General features: G+C 39.8%; 2 protein-coding genes across 2 annotated transcripts; one reads left to right on the plus strand and one right to left on the minus strand.

Annotated features, from left to right (window-relative positions):
• Positions 1-2,520: 2,520 nt before the first annotated feature.
• Positions 2,521-3,531, plus strand: LOC107819394 (DNA repair protein XRCC3 homolog). Its single transcript, XM_016645497.2, has one exon. It carries the CDS (start codon positions 2,662-2,664, stop codon positions 3,505-3,507), a length of 846 nt encoding a protein of 281 aa, XP_016500983.1. The 5' UTR covers positions 2,521-2,661; the 3' UTR covers positions 3,508-3,531.
• Positions 3,532-3,584: 53 nt separating this feature from the next.
• Positions 3,585-5,414, minus strand: LOC107819395 (peroxidase 3-like). The gene is made up of 4 exons (XM_016645498.2): positions 5,122-5,414; positions 4,718-4,915; positions 4,456-4,618; positions 3,585-4,196 (listed from the first exon to the last, which is right to left on the minus strand). Exons 1-4 carry the CDS (start codon positions 5,146-5,148, stop codon positions 3,781-3,783), a joined length of 804 nt encoding a protein of 267 aa, XP_016500984.1. The 5' UTR covers positions 5,149-5,414; the 3' UTR covers positions 3,585-3,780.
• Between the last annotated feature and the right edge of the window lie 10,520 nt (positions 5,415-15,934).

Here is a 15,934-nt window from a genome sequence, read left to right on the forward strand (position 1 = left end):
TCTACTAAGCGAACGCGTAGAACAAAAGCATTGGGGACCCAACTATCCCCCTTCCTCTATGGGAACACGATAGGAGACTCGCGAACGCGATGACTAGAGATCACACCTTTGCAATCGCGGAACTATCTTCGCGAACGCGAAGGCCAACTCCACAGCCTCACACCTTAACCCTTCGCGAACGCGGGACATGCATCGCGAACGCGAAGGTCAAAAACCTGCAACACCAATAGAAGAAATTCTGCAATTTCTCACAACATGAAATGGTTCGATTGACCACCCGAAACTCACCCGAGACCCTCGAGACCTCAACCAAGCATGCCAACATATCCCAAAACATCATTCAAACTTGTTACAACCTTCGAAACGCTCAAACAACATTAAAACACCAAATTTACATCGGATTCAAGCCTAAGAATACCAAGAGCTTCCAAATTACGCTTTTGATAAAAAAACCAACCAAACCACGTCCAAATGATTTGAAATTTTGCACACACATCCCAAAAGACACAACAGAACTACTGCAACTTTCGGAATTTCATTCCGACCCCTATTTCAAAATCTCACTTATCGATCGGAAAACGCCAAAATCTCATTTTCGTCAATTCAAGCCTAAACCTTCCACGAACCTCCAAAATGCATTCCGATCACGATCCTAAGTCCCAAATCACCTAACGGAGCTAACCAAATCATAAAAATTCTAATCCAAAATCATATACAAACAAGTCAAAACTTTCAAATTTCAAGCTTCAAACTGAGAATTGTTCTTCCAAATTCCTTCTGATTACCCTGCATTTACATAAGTCATAATACATCACACGGGGCAAGTCATGACCAAGAACTGGCGAGCAAAGTGCAAAAGCTCAAAACGACCGGTCGGGTCGTTACATTAAATTAACATGGCTAAATCAATTATGCCAACTGAATAAATTATCAATATTGATAAACTTCAAGTTTATACCATGACGTTTGCAATTATCAATAAAATCCAAGTTTATTATGATATGGGTTTTTATATCAATAAACTTCTACTTTATTGTGGCATTCTTTTATTTGTGTAGTACAAACTGGAGAATAAAGTGTGTAGCTTTTCACATACATATTACCCCGCTACAAGTTGTAGTGTTAGAAGATATTGAATCTTTCCTTTATTTATAATCTCAATATAACCAATCGCTTTCGCGAATACTTTAGAAACTCAATAAGTTTCTTTGAGATTTACTACAACATAATGCCTTATCGATACTCAATTTTGTTCCGCCAAAATAGTAATAACTGGCTCTTCCCGAGCTCTCAATTAATTTTGTACTACCACATATTCATCAACATCCATATGGTGAATATCTCTTTTAAAGAGAAAGGTATACCATTATGGTCATGGTCAAAATTATATGCAAGATCTATTTCTTGCATTACTGTTATCCTTTAGTAAGCACATTACCAAAATATTTTTGCGTACAATAGGTACGTGACCAATTATCATTCATGACATAATAATGACATTATTTTCTTATATCATCTCAAACCTCCTTCTAGAGGTGAGTGTGGTATATTCACTACCACTTGCACGTTCATATTCTTCCAAGAATGAATATGTATTCATAAATCAGATGTTGTCACATTCACATCATGAATGGATCATAATCATCTATATGTGCTTTACAAAATCTCATGTCAAATCAATGACAAATATTATTTTCACAGAGTGAAGGATTATTTTGAGAATCATTGTTATTCTCATTACACAATGATGACGATTATAATTTCGTCTATTGACACGTCCTCATCCATTGATACCTTCAAGGTAATAATTTTGTCTTCTTTCACACTTATCACATATTGCTATCACATTCTCTTAAGAGAATGAGAATAAAGCAAATTCAATGGGACGAGTTTTTACTTTTTGTGCTCACGATCATATATGACTTTGATCATGGCAAGACATAGAAATTTTACCACTTCGAGTGGTTATAATTTCTTACTAACTCCATTAGAGTAACAATCAAAATTTATTGTCTTTGCTTGTATTTAAAATCAAATTATAGAACTTCAAGAATTTAAAAGAGAAAAATAAGATAAAATACTTACTTTAAATCCAGAATTTAATCATGAAGTAAGTTCATGGAACAATTGACAATCATTATGCTCAATCTCAAAGTTTCTACCCAATTGGTTAGAGTCTCGTGTTGATAACGTATTATGAAACAATAAAAGATGAAGAACAGTATTGCAGAGAAAAGTAGGGAGAGAGAGATAGTTCTTATTGATTTGGGATGAATTACAATGGAATAGAACCCTCTATTTATAGGGAAAGAGTGACTTAGCCACCAAATAACAAACCTAGAATCTCTTTAGAATATGGACATTCACCTTAAATACAATTCTATTTATAACAGAAAAAGACTTTTATAGCTTTTGCTTTAAATAAATCATAAATATTTGTATGACAGTAAATCAATTCAATTAGGTAAAATGAAAATTCTAAAGATAATTTCTGTCAAAATAAGAAAAATTAAGTATTTTTTTTTTGAACCATTAAAAAGAAGAGAGTGTCACCTAAATTGGGGCAAGAATAGTTATAGAAATGTGTGTTCGTCTCTCTATTAACAAGAACAAGAACTACAACCATTACTCATTTTGAATCAGCAGAAAAGCGCGCATTTGATGAAACCCGAGGATCTCCTTCAGCATCTTAGTCCCAACCCCGTTCAGAAATGCAGCCTCGGCTGCCCAATTCTAGACGGCTTTCTCGGCGGCGGCATTCCTTGCAATTCAATTACCGAATTAGTTGCTGAAAGCGGCTGTGGCAAAACCCAAATCTCCCTTCAGCTCCTCCTCTCCGCTCAGCTTCCCACTTCTCTTGGCGGCCTTTCTGCTTCCTCCTTATATCTCTACTCTGAATCTCCGTTTCCCCTCCGCCGCCTTCACCAACTCTCCTCCTCTTTCCCCACTCTCCACAATCCATTGGGTAATATCCTAACTCATCCTCTTCACTCTGCTCACCACCTGTTCGACGTATTGTCCCAAATAGACTCCTTATTATTATCCCGTCCTACTTCCTTTCCCCCTATTAAGCTAATTGTAATCGACTCCATTGCTGCTTTATTTCGCTTTGAATTTGAGAACAACGCGCGCGACCTTAAGCAGAGATCTGGTTTATTCTTCAAGATTTCAAGCAAATTGAAGGAGCAAGCTAGGCGTTTTGGGTTGGCGGTAGTGGTAATCAACCAGGTTGTGGATGTAATTGATGATTCTGATAGTTTAAGAATTGGGAATTCCACTTGCTTGTATACATCTGAGAGGAAAGTGTGTGCTGCTTTGGGTTTGTCATGGGCTAATTGTATTAATACAAGATTATTCTTGTCAAGAAATGAAGAGAGAGTTGCTGATGAAGATTGCTTTACTACACAAACTCGGAGGTTTATACGCGTTGTTTTTGCTCCTCATCTGCCTGATTCTTACTGTGAGTTTGTTATTACTAGAGAAAAAGTTTTTGCTTTAGAAAGATAAAACATCTTTGGCTTAGTTAGTACTATAGTAAAAAAGGAAAAGATTTTTATCATGAAGATGTCTGACCAGTCTTTCAATTTCTACAAAAAGCTGCCCTTGGCACCTCAGTTTTATTGCCAAAATAATTAAACCATCAAGCTACAGATATTGTACAGAATAGATACAAAAGAACATGATACAATGTACTTCAAAGCATTCACATGACACACATAAATACAAAACAAAAAATGATTGAAACTTGGTGCCGAAGAAATTAAAGAGAACTTTAAGCTATTAATTCACAACTGCACAATGTTTCCTGATTTCGCCATTAGAACCGGTCTTAACTTCAATTTTCCCCATTTTCTCCATGGCCTGAGCAAATTCAGCGTAAAACTCTTTGAGTGATCCTTGGACTAGTTGGTTGATGTATGATTTTGTCGTAGAACTTGTTGGTAAGGCAGCATCTGATTGGAAGAGGCCTCTCCTCTTGAGCAAAAGCTTGAAGTAGCTAAGATCAAATGTCCTGAAACTACCAGGGTCCATCTCAACTATTGTTGTATTGTCATTGAGAGATTTGCATTTTTTGGCCTTAAGATTGGCGGCGTATTCGCTGTCTAGAGATGGATCTTGTGTACCAAAAGTTCCAGTGAAATTGTACAGACGTGTGGAAAATGATGGGCAATGAGAAATTCCAATCGTGTGAGCACCTAAAAGAAAAGTACTTATCATTAAAATGTAAAAACCTATACCTACTAGAAATGAATACGCCCTCCGTTTTATTTTATTAAATGATGCATTTCTATATTTTGCACATGTTCTTTTAGCTACAAAAATGTCATGTCATGTTTAAGATTACCACAACTTCTAAAGATAATGTTCTTATATACCAAAAATCTTTCTTAATTTCTTAAATTGCATACACAATTAAATACCACCATATATAATGGTATGATTAATTTGACTTACCAGACAACAGGACCAAGTCTTTTAGATTAAGACCCTTCTTGGCAAAAGATGACTGGAGTCTGGTGAAGTTACTAGTTGGAGCTGGAATATCTGCTAAGGCTTCTGAGGCATTTGATATTCTTCCATCTCTTCTACCAGTTGGCACATTCCAGTATGGACCTCCCTATATATTATTGAGAAGAAGAAAAAAAGAAGAGAATGTGACAATAAATAGGAAAAAGTTCAAGAAGTTAATTATTTATTTGCTGAAATTTTTGCTTACAGTGACAACTACAGAGTCTCTAGCAACCAAGGCAACAATATCAGCACAAGAGACAACTCCGGGGCATTCTGCTTCCACTATTTTCTTCACTCCATCAATAAATGAGAATCCTCTCAGTGTTTGATTGGGGATTGCCGCTTTTTCGGTTTGGTTTCCTGTACTCTTAGTTGAATTCAGGAGAACTGAAGCATCACAACCCTGCCAAGCCCCCCAAAAAATGAAAGATTAAGTCACAAAAAGTACTACACTCAGGAAATGAAATATATATAGCAAATGATTTACTAAATGTGAATTACAATTATGCCTCAATCCCAAGCAAGTTGGGACTGTTATATATGAATCCTCATCGTCCATGTCGCATTATTTGAATGCCTGTCTCAATCCAATTAAAATAAATTACTTACCCTGACAAAGCAATCATGAAATTGCATTCTGAGTAAGGCAGCTGCAAGAGACGGAGCGTTAGGAATGTGCTTCTGGACATAGTCTTGAATGATCTTCTCTGCTTTTGGGCAACTCTTGCTATAGAAGTTGAGTTGTAACTGGGCATGGCTAGACCCTAGGATTCCTACAAAAATCTATACTAGAAAACCCAAAGAGCTAAATTTGGCCATTGTGTTGCTATTGTTCAAAGAGACTTCTTGTTTTGTTGCGTTTCTGTACTCAAAGAGCAGGAATTAGAGCAAATTTATAGACACTTTGCTTTTTAAATCTAACTAACATGTGTTTATTTTAGTACTCCATTATTATCGTTTATCTTTCCATAGCATTTAAAAGTAGATTAGTTATACTTGCCAGTAAGATCACATATCATATTCACGTTGACCTCGACCTTCTCAATTGGCGCCATCAGGAAAATGTTTAAACCGAAAGCGCAAAAAATTGTTCAGATTTCTAAGAAATTTAGGAAAAAAAAAACTAGAAACTGTGCTCATAGTAACGAAAAGTAACAATTTGTAGTGTACATAAAAACCACAGCTTGTCTAGGTGTTCCTCTTTTTTTATATGTTTCTTTTTGGTAGTAGTCCCCCCCTCCCCCCGAGGGAGAGTGTTATCTACGGTTCGGACGAATCTAGTAACTTTTTGTTTAGACCCTATATTTGCATTAGAAAATCCATTAAACATGTATAAATACTTAATTGCGAACCCAGTAACTAATGAGTTATGGGTACAGTTGCAAGTTCAGAACCCATAAACTTTAAATCCTGGCTCCGCCTCTGTTCCCGTGTTGAGGGTGCATGTTACGCCCATGTTATTATTTGAACAAACTAATACCTGCTACAATAGCTAGTAGCAAGGAAAGCAATTATATAGTACTACATGCTTTTGCCATATCCTTGTTAAGTCAAGCTACTTGTGTCATTTCAGTTATATCCATTGAGATCACCTGTTCTATACAGATAGCACAATGTAGAGACCAATCCAGTAACAATTACTTGCAAGTCAAACGATGGCTCAGAAAAGTTGGTCCTTTCCTTATATATGTCGGAAGTTGGAACATGGCACTACGTACTTAGTAAAATTTTTTACCAGAAACTAACACTTCAACATATATTAACAGTACTTGGATAGGATTTTTTTTTGGTCTTGTTTCTTCCAGGAGAATCTTAATGCTATTTGTGCCAAAGAATATTAATTTGTTCTGTCTACATGTCCGAGGACATGGCCCTGAATAGGGAGGTATGGAGGTCGAGCATTAAGGTTGTAGGTTAGGGGATAGTTGAGCGTTTTTCTTCGTTGTTCTAGCTAGTCTGATAGTGTTTATATAGGACTGCTAGCGGTTATTGTTCCATCACACTTTCTATTTTTTGTTTATTATTTTTTTACTTTTATTTATTATTTTATTTTCAATTTTTATTATTGTCATAATTATTGTCCTTCCCACTTATTTGTTGTCACTTACGGTGTTGATCTTATTTGTATGTTTTTTGTTGTTGTTACAGATCGTTTGTTTTTTAGCCGAGGTTCTCTCGGAAACAGCCTCCCTACCCTCATAGGTAGGGGTAAGGTCTGCGTACACTCTACCCTCCCCAGACCCCATTAGTGGAATTATTACTGGGTTGTTGTTGTTGTTGTTGTTGTTGTTGTTGTGTCTACATGTCTAAAATCAAAAGGCCTTAGTTTTTGCTGAATTGTAGTTGGAGTGTTAGTTCAAGATCTGTAGATTCAAATTTTAGGTCACTTTTACTTATTGTAGCTGTCTTATTTTCAAGATACAAATCCAACATATTATAGATATCTTTTGAGTGACTTGATATTTTACCTTGACATTGTATACCACTTAAATCGTACAAAACAAGCTAAGCCATCTCTTAAAAAGATAATTCTCTTAGTTTGCTTTAGTTGTAAAAATTGCACGGGGCGCCCTATTTGGTCGCTCCCATTTAACCTATACCTATTTTTTTAAAAACTTTTAACTTGTACCCACTTTTTAAATAACTTCAGCCCCCTTTCTCCTCCTTCTCCTCCTCCTCCTGCTCCTCCTCTTCTTTCTTCTTCTGTTGTTGTTGGTGTTGCTATGGAACTTCAGTTCATGGGATGATTGCCATAAATATGGTAATATTTTTTTGTTTTTTGGGCAAAGGACTAACATTCTCATATAGTACGCATAGTCTTTTTAATCTTAATCTCCTTACCAGTGCCTTTTAATTTTCTTTTAGACAGTGATATCATGATTTCTTCTCTTTTTCTTTTATTTAAGTCAAAATATTACTGCAAATTCTGGAGTGATTTTTATTAGCAGATTCGAACTGTATTGGATTTTAGATCGATAAGCAATGTTAATTAAGCATGATTTTCTCGTCAGCAACTTTGACCACATTGGATTTTAGATTGATAGGCTTAGTTGATTTAGCATCACCAGTTCTAGAGCTGAAGTTCGCCAGTTACAAAACAAAAACTTCAGCTCTAGAGCTGAAGTTTGCCAGTTACATAAACAAAAACGTCAGCACACTTGCTACTACAGGCCCGTCTACTAGAATGCTGAAATTTTGCGTGATTGTCTTTGTTACTTCAGCCCCGTATGTTGAAGTTATGCGAAAAAGCGGGTACGCTTGCAATTTTTTTTGCAAAATGGGCACAAGTTAAAATGTGACACAAAAAGCGGGTATAGATGCAAATTCCCCGCCTTAGTTGTAGCTATGAACATGCTAGGTCCTTGGTATGTATATCGTAGAAATTTAATTCTACAATTTCCTTCTTGTAAGTTTCTATCTCGTACGTAAGTAGATATATCTTGTGTGTTGTGCATGATCGAACATGTTCGTCTAAACAATTTGCAGGAAAAAAAAAATTCAATAGACGCCTTGGCAAAGAAACTTTAGTTGCCTTTTCGATTTGGTGATGGCTAACAGAAAATTATTGAATGAAAGCGACGTCATAATAATTGGATTACGTCAAAGATAAAATATTACAGTTTAGGTTGTATGCTTTGACAATAATTTCGTATGCCATCAGGTTAAGTCTCCTATGAGATTTTCATCTTCTTTTGAAGCATGTTTACAACATTTTTTGCTTCCGGTAGAATCCTAATCACTTTTATTTCCCCAATCTTTTCTTTTTCTTTCTTTTCTTTTTAAATTTTTAACCTCTCCCAGGAGCTCACCACTTTGCTTCCTTGGTAATTTGAACCCGCAACCTTAAGGTTGAAGGTGGAGAATGTTTACTACTTGAGCAATACTTTCTTGTATACTATTTGAACTAGTATTAGTACCCACACGATGTGCGAATAATATTATGATCATGCTAAATTCTATAAATGAAAAAGAATAAATTATATGAATAACTATTGACATAAACTTAAATATTATAACCTCATATATAGCCGGTGATACAAACAAATAAAAATACAATTTGATTCAAAAATAAATATTCCTTCCCTTTCAATTTTCATAAAATATTTTTCTTATTAGTTTGTTCCAAAAGAATGACACATTTCTGTATTTGGAAATAATTTAACTTTTAAATTTTTTATTTTACCCATTTTACATATAATGAGAAGTTTTTACACCCATGCAAATATCATGGCCCCACAAAACTTAAATGATCATAAGTTTCAAAAGTTTTTTTTTTCGTTCTTAAATTTTATGCCAAGTCAAACTATCTCATCTATATTGAAATTGAGTGAAGTCATACTATATAGAGTAATACCAAATAAAAATACTTTTAGTAATATCTTAATTTAAATTATAAAAATATATTATATTATTATCTCAACATAATAAATTCTCACATCAACATCAACTTCTACTAACCTAAAATTATACAGTGATAAATTAATATATACATACATGATAATTTATTAACAACCAAATATTCTAATTTTTTTGGGAGTTACCAACTTATAAAACAGTTGGATGGTAATTTGCTCAATATTGCTTACTGCATTGTTTAGTGTTATATTCAAGACTAATAGGATGCCTGAAGAGTGGAGGTGGAGTACAATGGTACCGTTGTATAAGAACAAAGGTGATGTCCAGAGCTGTAACAACTATAGGGGCATCAAATTACTAAGTCATACCATGAAAGTTTGGGAGAGAGTGGTAGAGATAAGAGTGCGAAGGACGGTGTCTATTTTAGACAACCAGTTCGGGTTCATGCCCGGGCGATCTACCACAGAAGCTATCCACCTTATTAGGAGGATGGTGGAACAGTACAGGGATAGGAAGAAGGATCTCCACATGGTGTTTATTGATCTGTAGAAAGCGTACGACAGGGTTCCTAGGGAGGTCTTATGGAGCTGCTTAGAGGATAAAGGGGTCCCGGATGACTATATTAGGGTGATTAAAGACATGTATGCTGGAGCTAAGACTCGGGTTAGGACAGTAGGAGGCGACTCTGAGCACTTTCCAGTTATTACGGGGTTGCACCAAGGGTCTGCGCTCAGCCCATTCCTATTTGCTCTGGTGATGGATGCACTGACTCATCATATTCAAGGGGAGGTGCCATGGTGCATGCTATTTGCTGATGACATTATTCTAATTGACGAGACACGAGGCGGCGTCAACGAGAGGCTAGATATTTGGAGACATGCTCTTGAGTCTAAAGGTTTCAAGTTTAGCAGGACGAAGACAGAATACTACGAGTGCAAATTTGGAGTTGAGCCGACGGAAGCAGAAGTTGAAGTGAGGCTTGACTCTCAAGTCATTCCCAAGAGGGGTAGTTTCAAGTACCTTGGATCGGTTATTCAGGGGATCGGGGAGATTGACGAGGATGTCACACACCGTATAGGGGTGGGGTGGATGAAGTGGAGGTTAGCGTCGGGAGTCTTGTGTGACAAGAAAGTGCCACCGTTACTAAAAGGTAAGTTTTATAGAGCAGTGGTTAGGCCTTCCATGTTATATGGAACTGAATGTTGGCCAGTAAAGAACTCACACATCCAGAAGATGAAAGTAGCAGAGATAAAGATGTTGAGATGGATGTGCGGGCATACAAGGATGGATAAGATTATGAATGAAGATATTCGAGAGAAGGTGGGCGTGGCCCCCATGGAGGACAAGATATGGGAAGTAAGACTCAGATGGTTCGGGCACATTCAGAGGAGGAGCATTGATGCACCGGTGAGGAGGTGTGAGCGACTGGCTGTAGTGGGCACGCGGAGAGGTAGAGGGCGACCTAAGAAGTATTGGGGAGAGGTGATTAGACAGGACATGTCGCAACTTAGGATTACTGAGGACATGGCCCTTGACAGGGAATTATGGAGGTCGAGCATTAAGGTTGTAGGTTAGGGAAAGTTGTGAATATTTCTACAGCACAATAGAGTGAGACTAGCCAGTTAGGAGTTAGACTAAGAATGTCATTGGTCGTGTATTGATGCAGGGCTTTACCTACTAGTTTTACTATACCAGCCATCTATTTTGTATTTCGTATTCTGTATTTCATATCTCTTATATTGCTGTTATTTTATTATGCATTTTATGGTACTAATATATCGGCTCGTGTTGCTTTTTTTGAGTCGAGGGTCTCCTGGAAATAGCCTTTCTACCCTTCGGGGTAGGGGTAAGGTCTGTGTACATATTACCCTCTCCAAACCCCACCTGTGGGATTATACTAGGTCATTGTTGTTGTTGTCTGTGCTTTCGAAGCCTTGAAAATCTCATTTAGAGTCGCCTCGATTTGCGTGCGTAGTCCCGGCGCATAGCCGAAAAGCTTAAATATTAAATTCTGTGAAAAATGCTAAGTTTTGAGTTTAAAATGAATAAATTTGACTTCGGTCAACCTTTTGGGTAAACGGACCCGGACCTGTGATTTGACGGTCCCGGAGGATCTGTAGGAAAATATAGGACTCGGGCGTATGCCCGGAATCGAATTTCGAGGTCCCGAGCCCGAGAAGTGAAATTTTTAAAGGAAATTGTGTTTTCTGAAATTGTTAAGGAAAATTGAAATAAAATTTGATTAGAACGAGTTGGTATCGGACCCGTATTTTGGTTCCGACACGTGGTACAAATCTTATATATGATTTAAGATGTTTCTGTAAAGTTTGGTTAAAATCGGACGTCGTTTGACGTGATTCAGACTTGTTGATTATCTCCCTTGCTGGGATGTTGAGATCTATTGATATTGTTCCCTTGCCAGGATTTTGCTGTTTAATTATAGTCTCTTGCCAGGATTTCTACCATTATTTGTCTACTCCCTTGCCCCTTTGTTTGTGTTTGTTGTTTGGGTGAGGAAAAGTGATAAAACACGAAGGTTTTCTATCTGGCTTTGTTGTTTCTTTCTTTTATTGAGGTTTTCTATTTGGAACTGTTACCTCCCCACATTGGCTGATTATTTCCTGTATTTCTTTTCTACTGTACATATAGATATTTGAACTGCACAGGTTATTTGGTAGTCTGGTCCTAGCCTCGTCACTACTTTGCCGAGGTTAGGCTAGGCACTTGCCAGCACATGGGGTCAGTTGTGATGATACTACACTTTGTGCTCTTTTGCACAGATCCAAGTATTGGACAACAGAAGTAGCGCGGGAGCCAGCCTTCAGTCCACTGAGACACCGAGGTAGCCATACAGGCATCCATAGTCCTGGTGTCTCCTCTATCTTATATTTCATTCTATTATCTCATATATTCGAGACAAACAATGTTATATTTCTTTTAAACGGTTGTATTTAGTACTCTTAGTAGTTCGTGAGTGATGTGACACTAGTTCTTGGGTAGAGGCATATGTTGACTTTCGCATTATTGTTCAGCTTATTTAATTTAGGTCTTCCGCTTATTTATTTAATTCTGTTGTTTTATGCTATCACTGATAATTATTAAAAGAAGTAATTTGTTAATGAAAAAGGTAGTTAAGGGTTGGCTTGCCTACCTCTCATTAGTAGGCACCATCATGACTCCCGAGGGTAGGAAAATCCGGGTCGTGAAAAGTTGGTATCAGAGCTCTAGGTTACGTAGTCCTCACAACTCACGGACAAGCTCAGTAGAGTCTGAGGGATCGGTACGAAGACGTCTGTATTTATCCCCAAAGGCTATAGAGTTAGGAAAATTTCACATTTGTTCTTTCTTGTAGTGCGGATTTGTTCGTCAAATGCTAATTGGATTTCTACTCTGTTCTTTCGCAGATGGCGAGAACACGCGCTTCATCATCTACAGCTCAGCAGCCCGAGCCCCTAGCAGCAGCTCCCATTAGGGGCAGAGGGCGAGGGCGACGCCGTGCTAGAGGCCGAGGTAGGGGCAGAACTCAGCCCCGAGCAGCAGCACCAGTGGCGGAGCCTCAGGTTGATTTTGAGGAGGAGGTTCCGGCCCCAGCAGTTCCGGTGGGCCCAGCTCAGGTACCAGAGGGGTTCATTGCCACCCCAGTTCTTCAGGACGCTCTGGTTCGATTGGTGGACCTCATGGAGAGTGTCACCTGAGCAGGTTTGCTATACTTCCCACCGACTGAGAGAGGGTGAGGAGGTTTATTGATGGTCTTATTCAGCCGATTCGTCTTCAAATGGCTAAGGAGGCCGAGAGTTAGATCACCTGTCAGGAGGCGGCGAATGTGGCCCGCAAAGTTGAGATGGTTCTGTCATAGGGAGGTGGTCATGGGTCGGATAAGAGGCCCCGTCATTCGGGTAGGTTCAGTGGTACCTTGTCTGGAGGTAGAGATTCATATGGTATAGGCCATCCTCCTAGAGCCTTTCAGTCAGCTCTCCAGGTCTCACATGGTACTTCAGGTGGTCGTGGTTCTCAGACGTATTATTCTGATCAGCAGCCTTATAGTGCACCACCAGTTCCCATTAGTGCATCACCGCTTCAGAGTTTCTGAGGTGGTCATTCAGGTCGACAGGGCCAACAGTCTCAGCAGCCGAGGGCTTGTTACACTTGTGGTGATCCGGGTCACATTGCCAGGTTTTGCCCTCGAGCACCGGGTAGCTCTCAGCAATAGGGTTCTCGTGCTATGGTACAGGCACCAGGTGTTCCACAGCCCCGCCAGCCAGTTAGAGGTGGGGGTAGAGGTGCTAGAGGTGGAGGTAGAGGTCCTAGAGGTGGAGCTCAGGCTGGTAGAGGGGGAGGCCAGCCAGCAGCAGGCCGTCCCAGAGAGGTAGTTTAGGGTGGTGGGGCCCAGCCCCGATGTTATGCCCTTCCATCTAGGCCCGAGGCTAAGGCTTCAGATGCAGTTATTACAGGTACTATTCTAGTTTGTGATAGAGATGCTTCAGTGTTATTCGATCCGGGGTCTACGTATTTGTATGCGTCATCTTATTTTGCACCATACTTGGTCATGCCTAGTGATTTATTGAGTATTCCTATTTATGTGTCTACACCGGTGGGTGATTCTATTGTGGTCTATCGAGTTCATCGTTCTTGTATTATGGTGATTAGGGGTCTTGAGACTTGTGTAGATTTGTTGCTTTTAGACATGGTTGATTTCGATGTCATATTGGGGATGGACTGGTTATCATCTTACCACGCTATCTTGGATTGTCATGCCAAGACTATGACCTTAGCCTTGCTGGGGTTGCCTCGTTTAGAATGGAGAGGGACTCCTGGTCATTCTACCTGCAGTGTTATCTTATATGTGAAGGCTCGGCGTATGGTCGAGAAGGGGTATTTGGCCTATTTGGCGTATGTTCGCGATTCTAGTGCTGAGGTTCCCTCTATTGATTCTGTGCCTGTTGTTCGCGAGTTTCCTGAGGTATTCCCTTCAGACCTGCCGGGGATGCCACCCGACAGGGATATTGACTTCTGCATTGATTTGGCTCCGGGCACTCAGCCCATTTCTATTCCACCGTATCGCATGGCCCCGCTAGAGTTTAAAGAGTTTAAGGAGCAATTGCAAGACTTGCTTGAGAAGGGTTTCATTAGACCCAGCGTTTCTCCTTGGGGTGTGCCGGTGTTGTTTATTAATAAAAAGAATGGTTCGATGAGAATGTGCATTGATTACCGGCAGTTGAACAAGGTCACCATCAAGAATAAGTATCCACTGCCGAGGATTGATGATTTGTTCGATCAGCTTCAGGGTGCCACGGTATTTTCAAAGATTGACTTGAGATATGGCTACCATCAGTTGAGGATTAGGGCATCCTATGTCCCTAAGATAGCTTTCCGCACTCGGTACGGGCATTATGAGTTCTTGGTTATGTCGTTCGGGTTGACAAATGCCCCAGCAACCTTTATGGATTTGATGAACCGAGTGTTCAGGCCTTATTTGGTCTCATTCGTGATCGTCTTCATTGATGATATTTTGATATATTCTCGTAGCCAGGAGGAGCACGAGTAGCATCTCAGAGTGATTCTTCAAACTCTGAAGGATAGTCAGTTATATGCTAAGTTCTCAAAGTATGAGTTCTGGTTGGGTTCAGTTGCATTCCTGGGTCATGTTGTGTCAGCAGAAGGTATTCAGGTTGATCCGAAGAAGATTGAGGCAGTCAAGAACTGGCCTAGACCAGTATCAACTACAGAGATTCGGAGTTTCTTGGGATTGGCAGGCTACTATCATCGGTTCGTGGAGGGATTTTCATCTATTGCAGCCCCGATGACTAGGTTTACCCAAAAGGGTGCCCAGTTCAGATGGTCGAACGAGTGTGAGGTGAGCTTTCAGAGGCTCAAGACAGCTCTGAATATGGCACCAATGTTAGTTTTGCCCACAGGTTCAGGGCCTTACATAGTCTATTGTGATACTTCCCGTATTGGGCTTGGTGCAGTGTTGATGCAGGATGGCAAGGTCATTGCCTATGCTTCGAGGCAGTTGAAGATTCATGAGAAGAACTATCCAGTGCATGATTTGGAGTTGGCAGCCATTGTTCACACATTGAAGATTTGGAGGCACTATTTGTATGGCGTGGCATGTGAGGTGTTCGCTCACCACAAGAGTCTTCAGTACTTGTTCAAACAAAAGGAGTTGAATTTGAGGCAGAGAAGGTGGTTGGAGTTGTTGAAGGATTATGACATCACAATCTTATATCGCCCGGGGAAGGACAATATGGTGGCCGATGCTTTGAGTAGGAAGTCAGCCAGTAAGGGCAGTCTTGCTTATATTCCGGCCAGTTAGAGGCCGCTTGCTTTGGATGTTCAGGCTTTGGCCAATTGATTTGTGAAGTTGGATATTTCGGAGCCTAGTCGAGTATTATCTTGCACGGTCGCTCGTTCTTCGTTATTGGAGCATATCCGTGATCGGCAGTTTGATGATCCCTATTTATGTGTCCTTAGAGGCACGATGCAGCGTGGAGGTGCCAAGCAGGTTACTTAGATGCTGATGGAGTTTTGAGATTGTAGGGTCGAGTTTGTGTGCCTAATGTGGATGGGCTTCGGGAGTTGATTTTAGAGGAGGCCCATAGTTCCTGGTACTCTATTCATCTGGGCGCCGCGAAGTTGTATCAGGATTTGTGGCAGCATTATTGGTAGCGTAGAATGATGAAGGATATTGTGGCATATGTGGCACAATGTTTGAATTGTTAGCAGGTTAAGTACGAGCATCAGAGGCTTGGTGGTTTATTTCAGAGGATTGAGCTTCCCGAGTGGAAGTGGGAGCGGATCACTATGGACTTCGTTACTGGACTTCCGCTGACTCGGAAGAAGTTCGACGCAGTTTAGGTCATTATTGATAGGATGACTAAGTCAGCGCATTTCATTCATGTGGAAGTCTCTTATTTATTCGAGAGGTTAGCTGAGATCTATATCCGGGAGATTTTTCGCCTTCATGGTGCGCCGGTATCTATCATTTCGAACCGAGGTACGTAGTTCACCTCGCATTTCTGGAGAGCAGTTCAGCGAGAGTTGGGCACCCAGATTGAGTTGAGTA

This window comes from Nicotiana tabacum, chromosome 8, assembly GCF_000715075.1.
Source record: "Nicotiana tabacum cultivar K326 chromosome 8, ASM71507v2, whole genome shotgun sequence".
Taxonomy (NCBI): domain Eukaryota; kingdom Viridiplantae; phylum Streptophyta; class Magnoliopsida; order Solanales; family Solanaceae; genus Nicotiana; species Nicotiana tabacum.